This window comes from Schistocerca americana, chromosome 3 (assembly GCF_021461395.2).
Source record: "Schistocerca americana isolate TAMUIC-IGC-003095 chromosome 3, iqSchAmer2.1, whole genome shotgun sequence".
Lineage (NCBI taxonomy): Eukaryota > Metazoa > Arthropoda > Insecta > Orthoptera > Acrididae > Schistocerca > Schistocerca americana.
The window spans coordinates 246,306,293-246,320,859 of NC_060121.1; the positions used below are offsets into that span (position 1 = coordinate 246,306,293).

The following is a 14,567-nucleotide window of genomic DNA, read 5'->3' on the forward strand; positions in this document are numbered from 1 at the left end:
GATAACTGGATTTGTAACAAGACAGTGAAGTCTCTGTTACTTATGACATGGTCTTCTACAACTGAAAATTCAATTCTTAAAAGTTGAAAGAAGAGTGAATGGCAATACACACTAAAATGAGACTAAGAGGATGTAATGGGGTTAAATATAATTAAAATTTGTGTTTACATGCTTTTTTCGTATCCCAATTACATTTATCAGAACTTCTTGGTTTTTCTATCTACAAACTTCCAGTTATGGTTTTGCAGAACAGAAATCATCAACACCATTGGAACTAGTCGGCCTTCAAGTGTGGCGAGGTGCCCTACTGCTGTCTGATTTTCTCCTGCACAATGGCAAAACATTGTTGAGTGGACACACAGTGCTGGAGTTGGGAGCTGGAGCTGGTCTCTCAAGTATTGTGGCGGCCATGTTTGCCCATGAAGTTGTATCTACAGGTATGCTGTTATTAGAAAAGCTTTTAGCACTCTTATTGTTGTGTTATTTAAACCATCATCTATTAATCTGACACTGCACTGTAGATGTAGAATAACATGTAAAGATGCCAACAATCAAGTAGCTGTCTCAGTTGTTTCAACAGGTAATAATAAGCTAAGCTAAAAAAAGTGTATTTTATTTCCTCAAATTTAATTTAATTTTGCGTTTTGTTAAATAATGCTTAATATAACTGAAAATATCTCAGTCATCAAACATAATCATGAAATTCTAATTTCATTGTGGAAGTAATTAAAGAAATTGAAAAGGAAAGGAAGTGGAATGGTTAGACAGTTTTTAAGATGGATGTTTAGTATGCAAATATTTCTATAAAAGTTTTTATTTTATTGTATTCTCTGAAAATAATTTACATCACACACTGAGAATTTCTTCCACATTCAACCCACTTATCACTATACTTTTTTAAAGTGTCTTTTGACAGCTGGCTACATTCATCCTCCCATTCCTCCCAGACATCTTCATCCATAAGAAACTGGAATCTTTCCACCTTGTGGAAGCAAGACAAAAATCAAAGTAATCAAATTCAGGACACTAAAGAAGATTCCCAAGAAACCTGAAGTTTACTGCAGCTAAATAATCAAAACAAATTTTTGATAAATGTCCCATTGTACGATTATTAAGCGAGCAGCTGTTGGGTCTCTATCTTGAATGGACGGATTCAGCTATCTACATCTACATCCATACTCTGCAAGCTACCTGACAGTGTGTGGCGGAGGGTACCTTGAGTACCACTATCGGTTCTGCCTTCTGTTCCAGTCTCGTATTGTTCATGGAAAGAAGGATTGTTGGTATGCCTCTGTGTGGGCACTAATCTCTCTGATTTTATCCTCATGGTCTCTTCACAAGATATACGTAGGAGGGAGCAATATACTGCTTGACTCCTCGGTGAAGGTACTTCTATGAAGCGAGGCATTTACCTGTGCTTGGTTGTTAAGAGTCAAGTACTGCACATATAACACAACACTTGTGATGAGGAAATCACATTACATTTGATTGGCGATATAATTGTTCTTTTTATTTTTTTTATTTTTAACGCTGATCAGTGTGAGTGTCTCCACAGCCAAGGGTGGTAATGCACACTAGTGCAGTGATGCTTTACTCAGATGTTCACTAGTGCAAATCCTGTAGCATTTGGCTGGCAGGGAGAACAGTGATGGTAGCATAAAGTTCCTGATCACCAGTTTTTGTGCAATGTCCTGGATACCCTAATCTCTCCACAGTGTCTCATGAAGAGAGGGCATGTGTCACCATTGATTGTGATCCATGTGTCAGAATCTTAAGCTCAGTGGTCTCCTTGGTACAATTCGAGAGGAATAGGCTATGTGCCAGCAGCAGGTTTCGCAAACCCAACAGTAGGGGAGAGTGGGGCACATTGAACCATAAAAAATATTTCTCCATGTTACTCATCCAATAATTTTATTGCAGAGTTGTGATTTACAGATGTTACTGTTTAATCATTCTAGTATCAAATGACCTTATATGATTGCATTGTCATTAATTGTTTTTAGCTGCATGCCTTTGGAGAAAATTTGGTAAATGGTTCATTTGCCCCACATGTGGGGTACAATGAATCACTTTAAACAGGTTCATTGAAAGAACCTATTTAGCATACAGAGTAAATGTAAATGTATGTTAAATGTAATGTTTACATATATTCCATGTGTGAATCATATAATTAAATCTGTAGGCACACAATCATGTAACTTATTTTGGAATTACCAAACATCAGTGGACTCGAAGCTGATTCCAAAGTTGGAATATGATTTTTGTCTCTTTGTCACACCGTCAGTAGCAGGTCTGGGGAGCACGTGATGTATGTTGCTAGCTGGAACAAAAACTTCATCCTTTACCTGAGGAAAATAACACTTTCCTCCCATTTTTTCACTTTTTCTCAAAAATGATACCTGCTAGCCTCCTGCATCATCCCTCAGTTTCAAAATCTTTCCCACATAGTAAACTGGTGTTTTGTTTTTCAGTTCAAATTTGGTGAAAACGAAATCATCTGTTTCTGGTAATTTGTTCAAGTCTTCAAAGTTGTACTCAGATTCACCAGACACATCCACGTTGGCATCGCTCTCTTCATAATGCGCCTCACTAATGTTGTCATCTGATTCCTGCTAATAAAGCTTCCAGTTGATCTTTTTAGTGGGATGTTTTGTGGCTTGCAACAAATCTTTTCCGGTGTATCAGTTGCAATTAAGCTTCGTCCTCTCTTACATTTTTTGCTCTTCTTTCTGCTCTTTTCTTTTGGATATCCTCGAATTATTTCAGGAGAAACTCCATTAGGAAAAGCTGTTTGGGTGTTAAGCACTGCAGATGGTCCTGCTTGCTGCAGATCTTGTGAGTGGGTGAAATCGACTGAGGCTTGTCCTGCAGATTGTGCATCCTTGATCTGATGGAGAGAATTAACATCTGAAGTTGTTCTGTTTGCCTCCACCACCCTGACTGTTATTTCGCTGACCATAAAGTCTTCGTCAGTGAAAATGTCTTCATCAGATGGAAATATTCCACATTTCTTGAAATCCGAACATATGTTAGTGGATGTCATTGATCTGTCATGAGCAATTTTGACACGCGCAGCTACATCATAAATAGTGAGAGGAGTGCCTTTCCTGTGTAGGAGTTTTGAATTTAATGTTGAGTAATAAGTTCCCTTGAATGAAGAGAACATTCCTACATCTAGAGGCTGCATTTTGGTTTGAGGTATGTGGGGATATAGTTAGCATAACCATTCCATTGGCTTTTGCTACATCTATTACCTCAGTTGCAAATTGGCTTTCATGATTGGCTAAAATTAGAAGCACAGGATTGTCTTTGCTACTACTAGATTTGTGGATGAAATGTTTCATGACATCCACAAAAAGTTCGCTATTCATCCAGCCAATCTTTGTTGCTAACCCCAGGGTGCCTGTTGGTGCATTACTTATCATATGTTGTTTAAAATGTACTCAAGGAAATATCATTGCTGGGAGCAGGAAAGTTCCACCTGCACTGATTATGCAACAGGTGGTCACTAAGACACCATGTTCTCCACTAGTAGCTTGAGAAATCTGTTCACTTCCCCTTGTGCCACTACCTTTGGAAGCCTATCTGGTGCAGTTGAGGTACTGGTTTCATCCAGATTGAAAACCCTTGTACCATCAGCGAAAGTAGGGTATCTCTGGTAAAGGTCTTTCAAGTTTTTGAAGAAATTCGAAACAGTATACCGATTAAAAGACGTTGCTCTGGATAAGCTGCAGCCCTCTGGGGTTTGGATACTTAAACTGGGATTTCATTTCATGAACCCATAGAACCAGTCTACACCAGTCATTCCTTCCATCCAGTTCTCAGGACATTTCAGACCGTTTTTCAAAGCCAGCTAAGTGCCTGCATGTTTTAGTGTCAATACCAAAGCATACTCCACTAATTCTTTCTCCTGCTCCACAGAAAATATCTTACAATTGTCATAGTTTGGTGTCAATCTTTCACTGGAACCACATTTAATGTTTTGAACATATCATTGAAGAGTAGGATAAGGTATTGAATGAGATTTAGCTGCTTGGCGAACTGCCATGGCCTTATTAAGAACATCTTGTACAGCTTCTTGCATAACATCGTGGTCAGTTTTACCGCTGTCCGTCTTCCTGCGGTATGAACAAACCATCTTCAAACCTGATAATATAAAACAGGACTCTGGAACGTCTGTAATTTAAAAGCCTTAAATACCTACACATATGTTTTTACCCATGCTAAGGAAACAAAGTATAGAGTGCTTGTATTGGAGAATTAAAAGATTCCTGGGGCACAGTGGACCACCCTGGGGCACAATGAACCATGGCTCATTGTGCCCCAGGAGAGCTTGGTTCAATGTGCCCCAACAGTACATATTACAAACAAAGCTCATGTCAGGTTGTGTATGAACATTGTTAATATTTGAAGATCTATATCATTAAAATACAGCATTGATAATGTTACAATGACTTACTTTCTCTAAAATTTGGTGACAAAGGACTGAACAAAATTCAATCAATCTACGTCTCCAAAAATTACTTCACTGTCGCAAAACTAACGTATCACCAGTACAACACCAATGGCGGGAACTAGATCCTGCAGAAAACAAATGGCAGTTGGTAGAGCAGTACTGACAACATACGCACAGAGGAAGAAATAATTTACCACCTTATACTAAAATTATGCTACCTGATTCATTGTGCCCCATGTTTCAGAGTGCCCCACTCTCCCCTACTCTGTAAAAGCACACGTTTCTGTCATTTACACGGCAAAGACACACAGTAGAAACTTTGTAGCAGGCTGCTGGAAGGCAATGGTGAGCCATCTTCACTAGGACCTTGCTTAAAATGATGATGCAAGATTCCTGTATCTGCTCCCTTCCCACTCATTCCCTGAGTTGGGGACTGCTTTGACTAACAGTTGCAGCATCATTGTCAAACAAGGATTACGCAAGTACTCATCAGTCCATACAGTGTGCTACACACAATTCTGACAATTCATAAAAGGGTGCATTTCCTTGCTGAATATTTTGGTTTCCTGTGGTGTGCTGCAAGTGAAGAAACAAATGTTCACGATTAGACATGGAGCATGTTTTACTTCTCCTTACTTGTGAAGATAATATTGTGTTAACAACTTGATGCTTATTAGAATAAAAGCCTGCCCTAAGTAATTGAACATATCAATTATTACAACATTATAGATATGTCATTTTGCACCAAAAGAAAGAACCAGCCAAAAAATTCATTTCTGCAATGTAAATCAAACCACCTCTCTGGGGCAGTAAGTGGTGGTCTCATAATGGTGGATGGCTTAGTTACAATGTAGATGTACCTTCTGACTCTGCATACTTGAAGTCCAGGCAATTAACCTACCTGCCCTTACCTGTGATGCACTTGTTCTTACTGTCCACTCCCATATGTGAAACTGATTGAAATTTGCATGAACACATGAATACTCCAGAAAGGGTCAGTGTGCCATTAAACAAAGAGCAAACTAATCTGGTAAAATCAAATATATCTTTGAGGCCCATTTGTCTTCCACTTAAGTTGGTGTACATATGTTACAACATTTAAGCAAAGCTGACCATAGTATTCGTTAGAATTCAGGGTGCTTGCATGACTGAAATTATTTCTGATTGACAAGAAAAACTCTGACCTTCTGAATTAACTATTCACACATTACATTATAATCATTTTACTGCTCTGCCACATGGGATTTAAACACAAACCACCATGATAGTTTTGTGATCTGCCATCAATAACTTAAATGATTTCTTGAAGTCACAAAATATGCTAACCTCACATTTCGACCACACAGCTGTTGGCAATGCAGTATATATTCAAAATTAGTTAATACAAAATGAACAAACACAAAGCTTACGGTGTAACTGTAGAGGTTTGCCATCTACCATAGGTCCAACATCAGCCAAGCCCTGACGTATTCTCTTCTACACAATCGTCTGTCACTCATGATTATAATTTTTTAGGCCACTGTTCTGTTAGACAAGCCACTTTATTAATTTTCCTATCAATATTGTAGTGTTCTAAATTGGTTCCTTGAATGAAAACTCTTCACAGGACTATCTGAAATAGTTGGTGAATGATGCAACCAGCAACAAATGATTCTCTCATCACTGTTAGTCTCAAAAAATGTGCTCTTTAGAGGGACTACTTTTCCTTTATCGGTTGTCTGTGCTATGCAGTTGTCCAACTGGTTGTTGCTAAAGGTTGTCTGTGCTCATAAATTGCATTTAACTTTTAGTTTGTGCCCTTAATATTCTTAAGCCAGCTTCCTAAAAACCTTCCATCGCCATGCTCTACTCCCCATCATGATGACTTGGAATCCTTGGATGCTCTATTGTCTCAGCATATGACAATGGTTACCTTTTCAAGTTCTGCCATGAATTCTGATTTCAGTACTTAATTAAAATTGAAATATCTCATGATTCATGACTCTGATCACCATGCTGTTAACACCAAATGTTCTTTAATAAATGACCACATCCATACAATACATCTTTTGTTCCAACCTCTTTCTCCAGTTACTCAAGTCTTATGCTTACAGTAACAAGTACATTGGCAATAAGTGAGGGTAGCAATTGTACATGTTACTGCAACATCTCACCCCAACCCCTTCGGTTTCGAAACTCCCAGGGTTTTGAACAGCGATGCCTGTAACTTCATTTTCTGATCAATCTTCAAATTTTTACCATGAAATTATATACCTTTACAAGTTTCCTACTAATTTCTTAACAGGGAACTTTATCATTTTCACTGTGCCAACAGATTTTAATACAGTAAACCAAAATTTATATGTACAAAAAAAGTTTTACATTCTTATGTAGTAGCCACAAACACAAACATAATAAAATATTCACTGATTTGCCTTAGTAAACCCTCTTTAGGATTTTTATTCTCCATTTTCTCATTTACGCCTTTGGTTACACTCTTTCGTATTCAAATAAAGAGATATGTAAACAGGCAAAACACGGTGCTGTGGTCGGCAGTGCCTGTATGAGGCAACAAGTATCTGGCATAGTTAGATCGGTTATTGCTGCTACATTGGATGGTTATCAAGATTTAAGTGAGTTTTAACATGTTGTTATAGTTGGCACATGAGCGACGGGACACAGCATCTCTAAGGTAGTGATGAAGCAGAGATCTTCCTGTACAACACTTTCACGAATGTACCGCAAATATCAGGAATCCAGTAAAACATCAAATCTCTGACATCGCTGCGGCCAAAAAAAATCCTGCTAGAACGGGACCAGTGTCAACTGAACAGAATTGTTCAATGTGACGGAAATACAACCCTTCCACAGATTGCTGCAGATTTTAATGCTGGGCCATCAACAAGTGTCAGCATGCAAACCATTCAACGAAACTTCATCGATATGGACTTTCGGAGCTGAAGGCCCACTTGTGTACTGTGCAACACAAAGCTGTATGCCTCATCTGTGCCCATCAACACCGACAGTGTACTATTGATGACTGGAAACATGTTGTCTGGTCGGACGAGTTTCGTTTCAACTTGTATTGAGCGGATGGACATGTACTGGTATGGAGACATCCTCATGAATCCATGGACTGTTCAAGCTGCTGGAGGCTCTGTAATGCTGTGGTCCATGTGCAGTTGGAGTGATATGGGACCCCTGATATGTCAAGATATGACGCTGATAGGTGACATGTACGTAGGCATCCTGTCTGATCACCTGCATCCATTCATGCCCATTGTGCATTCCAACGTACTTGGGCAATTCCAGCAGGACAATGCAACACCCCACACATCCAGAATTGCTACAGAGTGGCTCCAGGAACACTCTTCTGAGTTTAAACAGTTTAAATACTTGCACTGGCCACCAAACTCCCCAGACATGAACATTATTGAGCATATCTGGGATGCCTTTCAATGTGCTGTTCAGAAGAGATCTCCACCCCCTTGTATTCTTATGGAGTTACGGGCAGCCCTGCAGTATTCATGGTGTCAGTTCCCTCCAGCACTGCTTCATACATTAGTTGAGTCCATACCACGTCATTTTGCAGCAATTCTACGTGCTCATGGGGGCCCTGCATGATATTAGGAAGGTGTACCAGTTTCTTTGGCTCTTCAGTGTAACTCACAGAATACTACTTTCACACACTTGTATGCTGTTTAGAGACAGATGACGTTAGGTTCTCCATTGGCTCCACTTCCTATGGTAATGAAGGCCCTGGACAGTTCATGGAGAGAGAGCAGAATGCTACTGCTCTCTGCCTTGTAATAATGTCATTCCCTGTCTTGTGTTGCCACAGTCTACTACTCCTATCAAACTTCTTTCTTTCACAACTGTGTATTAGGTTCACAAATTTCAAAAATTGGCATTGCAGTGGTGCCTGAAGGCCACAAATGACCTCTCCACATTCCAAATGTTTGTTTCCACTTTGTTTCTCCGATGGCTTTGCCAATATATCATTGCTGTTGTTTTTGTTGTCACCGTAAAAGCTTTGAAGGCTTTAAATGATCTCTTTACCAACTTTTTACCTGACAGTGAAACATAAATATCAAGTCAAGGACTTTTCCAATGTTCACACAAATAAACACCATAAATCTTTGCCTCTTTAGCTTTAAATCTAGTCCAATGATCATGGCTACTAAGTGTCTTTTACCGATCTCTTTGCTATAAGACTTGTATAATTTTTTACTGTGTCACTCTTGGCTGCTTAGCCTCCGCTTTTCTATCTTAGTATTATTAGTTATGTAAATACCTTCTTAGTGAAGGCTTTGGGCCTTTACTGTAACTTCACTTCCCATCTTAGTTTATTCATCAGTTTTAACACAACATTTTAACTTAAATCTTTCCATATTCTTTCATTTTACATAATTCCAACCCTATTCATAGCACAGGATCCTTTGGCATTGCTACCATTATCTCTCTTTAGTTTGACCTGTCCTCCTAATTACTCCTCACTTATGCTCATTTAATTGCTTGTGCGTTTTATGTCTTACATTTTTATAGACTCAGCACTCTTCACTGTTTGGCTTACCTTAAGGCTCTATATTAACCAAACACTGTACATTTAAAAAGAAACTAAAAGAAAGAAAACATTAGAAAAAGAAAAGGAAGCTTAAGTGCAGACAGTCACTCCATTGTGAAATTTCTTGAAGACCAGGAACTCACTCACACCTTTTTACATCAGGATAAGGCTTCCTCCACCAAAATCTCTTCTCATATCTCTGACACAAAATTTAGTGGTTTCCACTTCTCCCACAGATTTACTCCTGCTATCAGCCATTTCTTTTCCCTCTACTCTCAACCTTTGCTCATTAATTATTTTACTTCTCTGGTCTCCATCCATTTCTTCTGGATATGTAACATCCAAGGTTCTCCCATCCTTACCCTTTCACTTTACAGAAAGTGTCGCATCCCGGCACAGACTAGCTTTGGATGAAGGTGTGAGCTGCATGGTGCAATCAGGATGTTGATGACAATCGACAATGAGTTACCTGTAATGGAGCGAGAGGAAGCAAGTCCCCTAGGGATCTTAGCGCAAGTGATTTTGGAATGGAGAGGAGAAATTGTTGGCACTGTAGGAAATGAATAAGAATGCCATCACTTAAAATATTCAGTTTAAGAACAATTTATTTCCCAGTGATTCAGCTTCATTCAGAGAGGTGTCTTGCAGTGACTTTATATCTTTACAAATCAATGAACACACCATACCACTCTATTTGATAGTCTTTCCCATCAACTCTTGATTGCTGAGTTCCATATTAGACTGCCAGAGACCAGCACTCTGCTTGTAACTCATTCCAACAGTACACAGTCGAATACTTTAACCACAATGGGAGACAAGTGCAAGACAGTGCTTGTTCCTTTTGTAGTAATCTAACACAAGGAAAATGTCAACTGTTACTTGTTGAGATTATACGCAATCATTTGCAGTAGGAGACAAGTGTAACGTAGCAGTTGTTACTCTTTATATTCTGACACACAGAAAATATCAATTGTTAAACATTGTTACTTCTAGAGACAAACACTAGAGAACTTTTTCTGTTCTAATAGGCAGAAAACTCAAGATAAGATTATTATATATATGCATGTAATATTTTTTTGTGTTATCTGAGTGATCCCTCATTGTCTATAATGTATTGTTTAACAGATTCTTCTTAACTTTCTTTTGAAATAAGTTTATTTAGTGATCTCTTTAATCCTCTTGGGCAATTTATTCAACAGTATTATTCCTTGGTAGAAATACTGTTTTGTGATTTTCATCTCATGCTGCTGATGTTTTGTTTGCAAGTATCTTTGTGTGTTCACACCACTTCAACTGAGAAACAACAGTCATTCCCAAAAATTTTGTGTTTATTACACAGTCTCTGGAGGTGACATATGTATTCAGAGGATTTATGCACATGACTGTATCATTTTACACTAATACGAATACCTATTTCTACCCCTTATTTTTTCTGTTCTTTTCGCTTTGTGTATTTCCTTTTTAAAAAATTAAAAGAATTATTTTATGGGATATTCTGATCTTGTGAAAGTGTCCATCTGAAGATGGAAGCTTGCCCTTCTGAAACACATCAGTTTTGTTGTGGTCGTATGCAGTGGGACAGAAATTTTCTCTTAAACAGTTAAATTAAACTTGTGATCTTGCTGCCATGTAGTCGTGTAAAATTTGATGTTTTGTAATGCTTCAGTAATGGCAGTATTGCCCTAGAACCAGCAATATTTTATATGAGTTAGTTATCTGCTGTTGTAATAATGATTATCAAGCAAAATTATATCTGAAACTGTCAGCCATGAAATTTTCTAAACCATTGGGAGAAAGGAGATGGATTGGAACACTATTAACTACCAGACTGGGAGAAAGGAGATGCGTTTAATGGCCAGTCAACTATTGGATTTATTGCTTACATCAATTACCAACTTTGATAATTTCTTCACATTTACAGGATCAATCACATAGCTGTTATTACGAATATTTTAAGTGCACAGATATTCCATGAAACAACAATAATTTTTAATTTAGTGTTTCTTTGTATGCTCCCATGTTTAACTGGTAAGTTTTACTATAATGAATCCAGCCATTAAAGTTGCAATGTAGATGCTGATTTTATCACGGGAGGTCAAAACATAATGTCACTTTTTTAAATTGTTACATGCATGTAACAATATAAAATATATCCCTACATTCTCTATACACCCTTCCATTTTTAATGTGCTTTTTCCATCAAATGTGCAGTTTCTATGGCTTCTGTTAAAAAGAGCTGTAGATATATTCATATCCAGTTAAGCTCTGGTGTTGCTGCATGTAGCCCCATGTTCTTCTCTAAAACCAAGTCAACAACACTAACAAAACAAAATATCTAGTCCATTTGGAAAATACTCAAGGTTTTGATCTTCAGTTTCCACTAGTTTAGCATACTTTAATCTAGCAGCACATGACCTTGCATTGACCTTCAGGACAAGGCCACTTTAAATCCATTTCTGATGTTTTTTATTGCTATACACTATCTGACCAAAAGCATCCAGACATCTATTAGTGGGCATTAATATGGGGTGTGTTCACCCTTTGCCATTATGATGACTTGCACTCTGCTGTGGGCACTTTTAGTGAGATGTGTCTGAATATCTGTGGAGGAAAGGCAGCCCATTCTTCCTCAAGACCCAGAACCAAAGAAGATAGTGATGTTGAACACTGGGGCCTGGAGAAAGATGACATTCTAACTCACCTCAAATTTGTTCCACTGTGTTCAGCTTAGGACTGTTACTGTCCACAGACCACTGTGTCCCAGACACTGCTTTATGACATGTGCATTGTCATGGGGATACAACATTGTCTCTGAACTGTTCCTCTACTGTACCCAGTGCACAGCGCTGTTAAATAGGTTCACATCCTTCTATATTTAACCATTTCCTTAAGTTCAATTAGGGTACTATACCTCAACCACAAAAGACACATCCCTATCATAACACCACCTCCTATGTACTTCACTATTAGCACTACACATGATGCCAGACCCTTCCATCGGATTACCACAGGGTGTAGTGTGATTTGTCACTCAAAGTCACTCATTTCCAGTCATCCACTGTCCAGTAAAGGTTTACTTAGCATTGACTACAGAAATGTGTGGCTAATGAGGAACTGCTCGAATGTTGTATCCTATTCTTCCTATGCACAGTCATTGTGCTAGCTGTATGAGGAGCTGCTCGAATGTTGTATCTCGTTCTTCCTATGCACAGTCATTGTGCTAGCTGAACTGCAGGTAGTGTGTGGTTACTTTTTTTTTTTCCAACCGACCTCTGCAATGCCCAAGAGTAGGTACATGAGGTCTACCTGGTCTTAGTTTAGCTGTGTGTGTCCCTGTGGATTCCCACTTCATTATCCCAACACCAACATTTAACTTCAACAGTTTTAGAAGGCTTGAAATGTTTCTGTTGGATCTGTTACTGAGGCAACTTCCAATGATTAGCCCATGTTCAAAATCACTGACTGATCCAGTCTGCTGTTATTGCTTTCTACTAACAACACATACTCCCTCTCTCATGACATGTGGTCCGTTCTGCGTTACATAGGGGTGCCCGGATACATTTGATGGTTTTGTCTTTCCTCCTCCACTTCTTGCTTGATTGTTTTGTTTGACAAGAATATAATGGGAGACCCGTAATTCACTGCTTGGTGTAGTGAATTAGAGAACTATATCTTGGTTGTTATAATCTTGCTGTTATTGGTGAAGCAATACTTAAACTGGGAAGTTCTGACTGCTAACCATAAGGTCCTATACAGTGTGAATATTTCCTTGTGTTATATTTACCTGTAGTTGCCATGATTACTTTTCCACAGGCTGCTGCCCCATTGAAGCCATTTTTTATGTCTTGTATGCATTCTTGATCATAATACGCAGTTAGTTAGGATAAATCACACATCGCCTTATAGTAAGAATACTCCTTAGTGGAAATCAGTTAGAATAATCAATGATCTGGGATAATTTTTTTTAAGATTAGTTTACAAGAGATGGAGTGGTGTGCTGGCCACATGCCCCTCCGTATCTGCATCCAGTGACACCCACGGGCTGAGGATGACACAGCGGCCCGTCGGTACCATTGGGCCTTCATGGCCTATTAGGGAGGAGTTTTTACGAGAGATGACCTGGGGTGACATTTATAATAAACCAAAGCCTAACAGGAAGTTTAATCTATTCTGTGATAAATTCATATCATTATTAGAAAATAGCTTTCCGCATAATCTAATCAGAAAGGACACTAAACAGCCATGTAAAAATTTTTGTGAAAGAAAAAGGGAAATGTGTCTGTTGTAAAAAATGTGTAGAGATCCTGCAGTAGTTGCGCACTACAAAAACTACTCAAAATTACTAAGAAAGCCTGTTAAAAATCAAGGAACATGCACATAATATCAGAAACTAGTAATTGCGACAATAGGCTTAAGGCTATATGGAATGTATTGAAATGAGAGACAGGATAACATCACTAATGAACTGAGTGGAAGGGCTATAAAAGATGAGTCACAGGTAGCAAATATATTGAATAATTATTCCTTACACACAGTAGAAAATATAGGGACAAACAGTTCAAGGGAAAAGTTACACCAGTATGTTGAAAGAGTAACTCTCATTATATTCAGTCATATGAATATATCACCAACTTCTCTCTCTGAAATTAGGAAAATTATACAGTTTCTCAAAAATAAAAGCTCATTTGACTTCCAATAGAGTACTAAAAATTCGTTGCCATTTAATAAGTTTTATCTTAACTATCTAATTGCTCACTCACCCAAGGCATTTTTCCAGAGAGACTGAAATATGCTGTTGTTAAACCCCTCTTTAAGAAAGGTGGTAAGAGAAATGTCAGCAATTACCAGCTGTTTCACTGCTGATGTCATTTTCCAAAATCTTTGAGGTGATGTTTCCTAGAATAGAATCTCACCTTAGTAACAATACTATCCTCAGCAAATCACAGTTTGGGTTTCAGAAGAGTTGCTCTACTGAGAACATCAAGTACGTGTTCACTCACAAAATTTTACAAGCATTAAATAGCAAAGTGGCACCAGTTGTATCTTCTGTGACCTATCTAAGGCATTTGACTGTGTGAATCACAGTAGTCTCCTAGATAAATTGAAGTTTTATGAGATTGATGGTATAGCCAACCAATGGACAATGTCATGTCTAACCATAAGAATGCAGGAATCTCTAGTTAGTAATTCAACCAATATAGTCCAGGGACGTAGTGCTGACTCAGGAAAAATTATCTATGGGGTTCCTTAAGGCTCAGTCTGAGGTCCACTGTTGTTCCTCATATAAGTAAATGATCTTCTGTCTACTATACACCAAGCAGAATTAGTTCTTTTTGCAGCTGAACTAGTACTGTAATTGCTCCAAGCATAATGTACAAAAATAGGAGAGATGATAAACAATGTTCTTAAAAGTAACATTGACTGGTTTTGTGCAAATGGTCTTACCCTAAATTTTAAAAAGACACAACATATTGAGTTCTGCACTTCTAGGGGTACTACGTCAGTGATAAGTGTAACACATGGTGAGGAAATAATAAATAGAGTGGAAACTTCAAAATTCTTAGGTGT

The 14,567-nt window shown here is 38.2% G+C and overlaps 1 protein-coding gene across 1 annotated transcript in view; it reads left to right on the plus strand.

Moving 5' to 3' along the window:
• Window positions 1–14,567, plus strand: part of LOC124606631 (methyltransferase-like protein 22) — a 45,161-nt gene that overhangs the window by 18,424 nt on the left and 12,170 nt on the right. Inside the window, exon 3 of the mRNA XM_047138626.1 lies at window positions 249–437. Within this exon, the coding sequence (XP_046994582.1) occupies window positions 249–437 (189 nt within the window). The remainder of the gene's footprint in view (window positions 1–248; window positions 438–14,567) is intronic.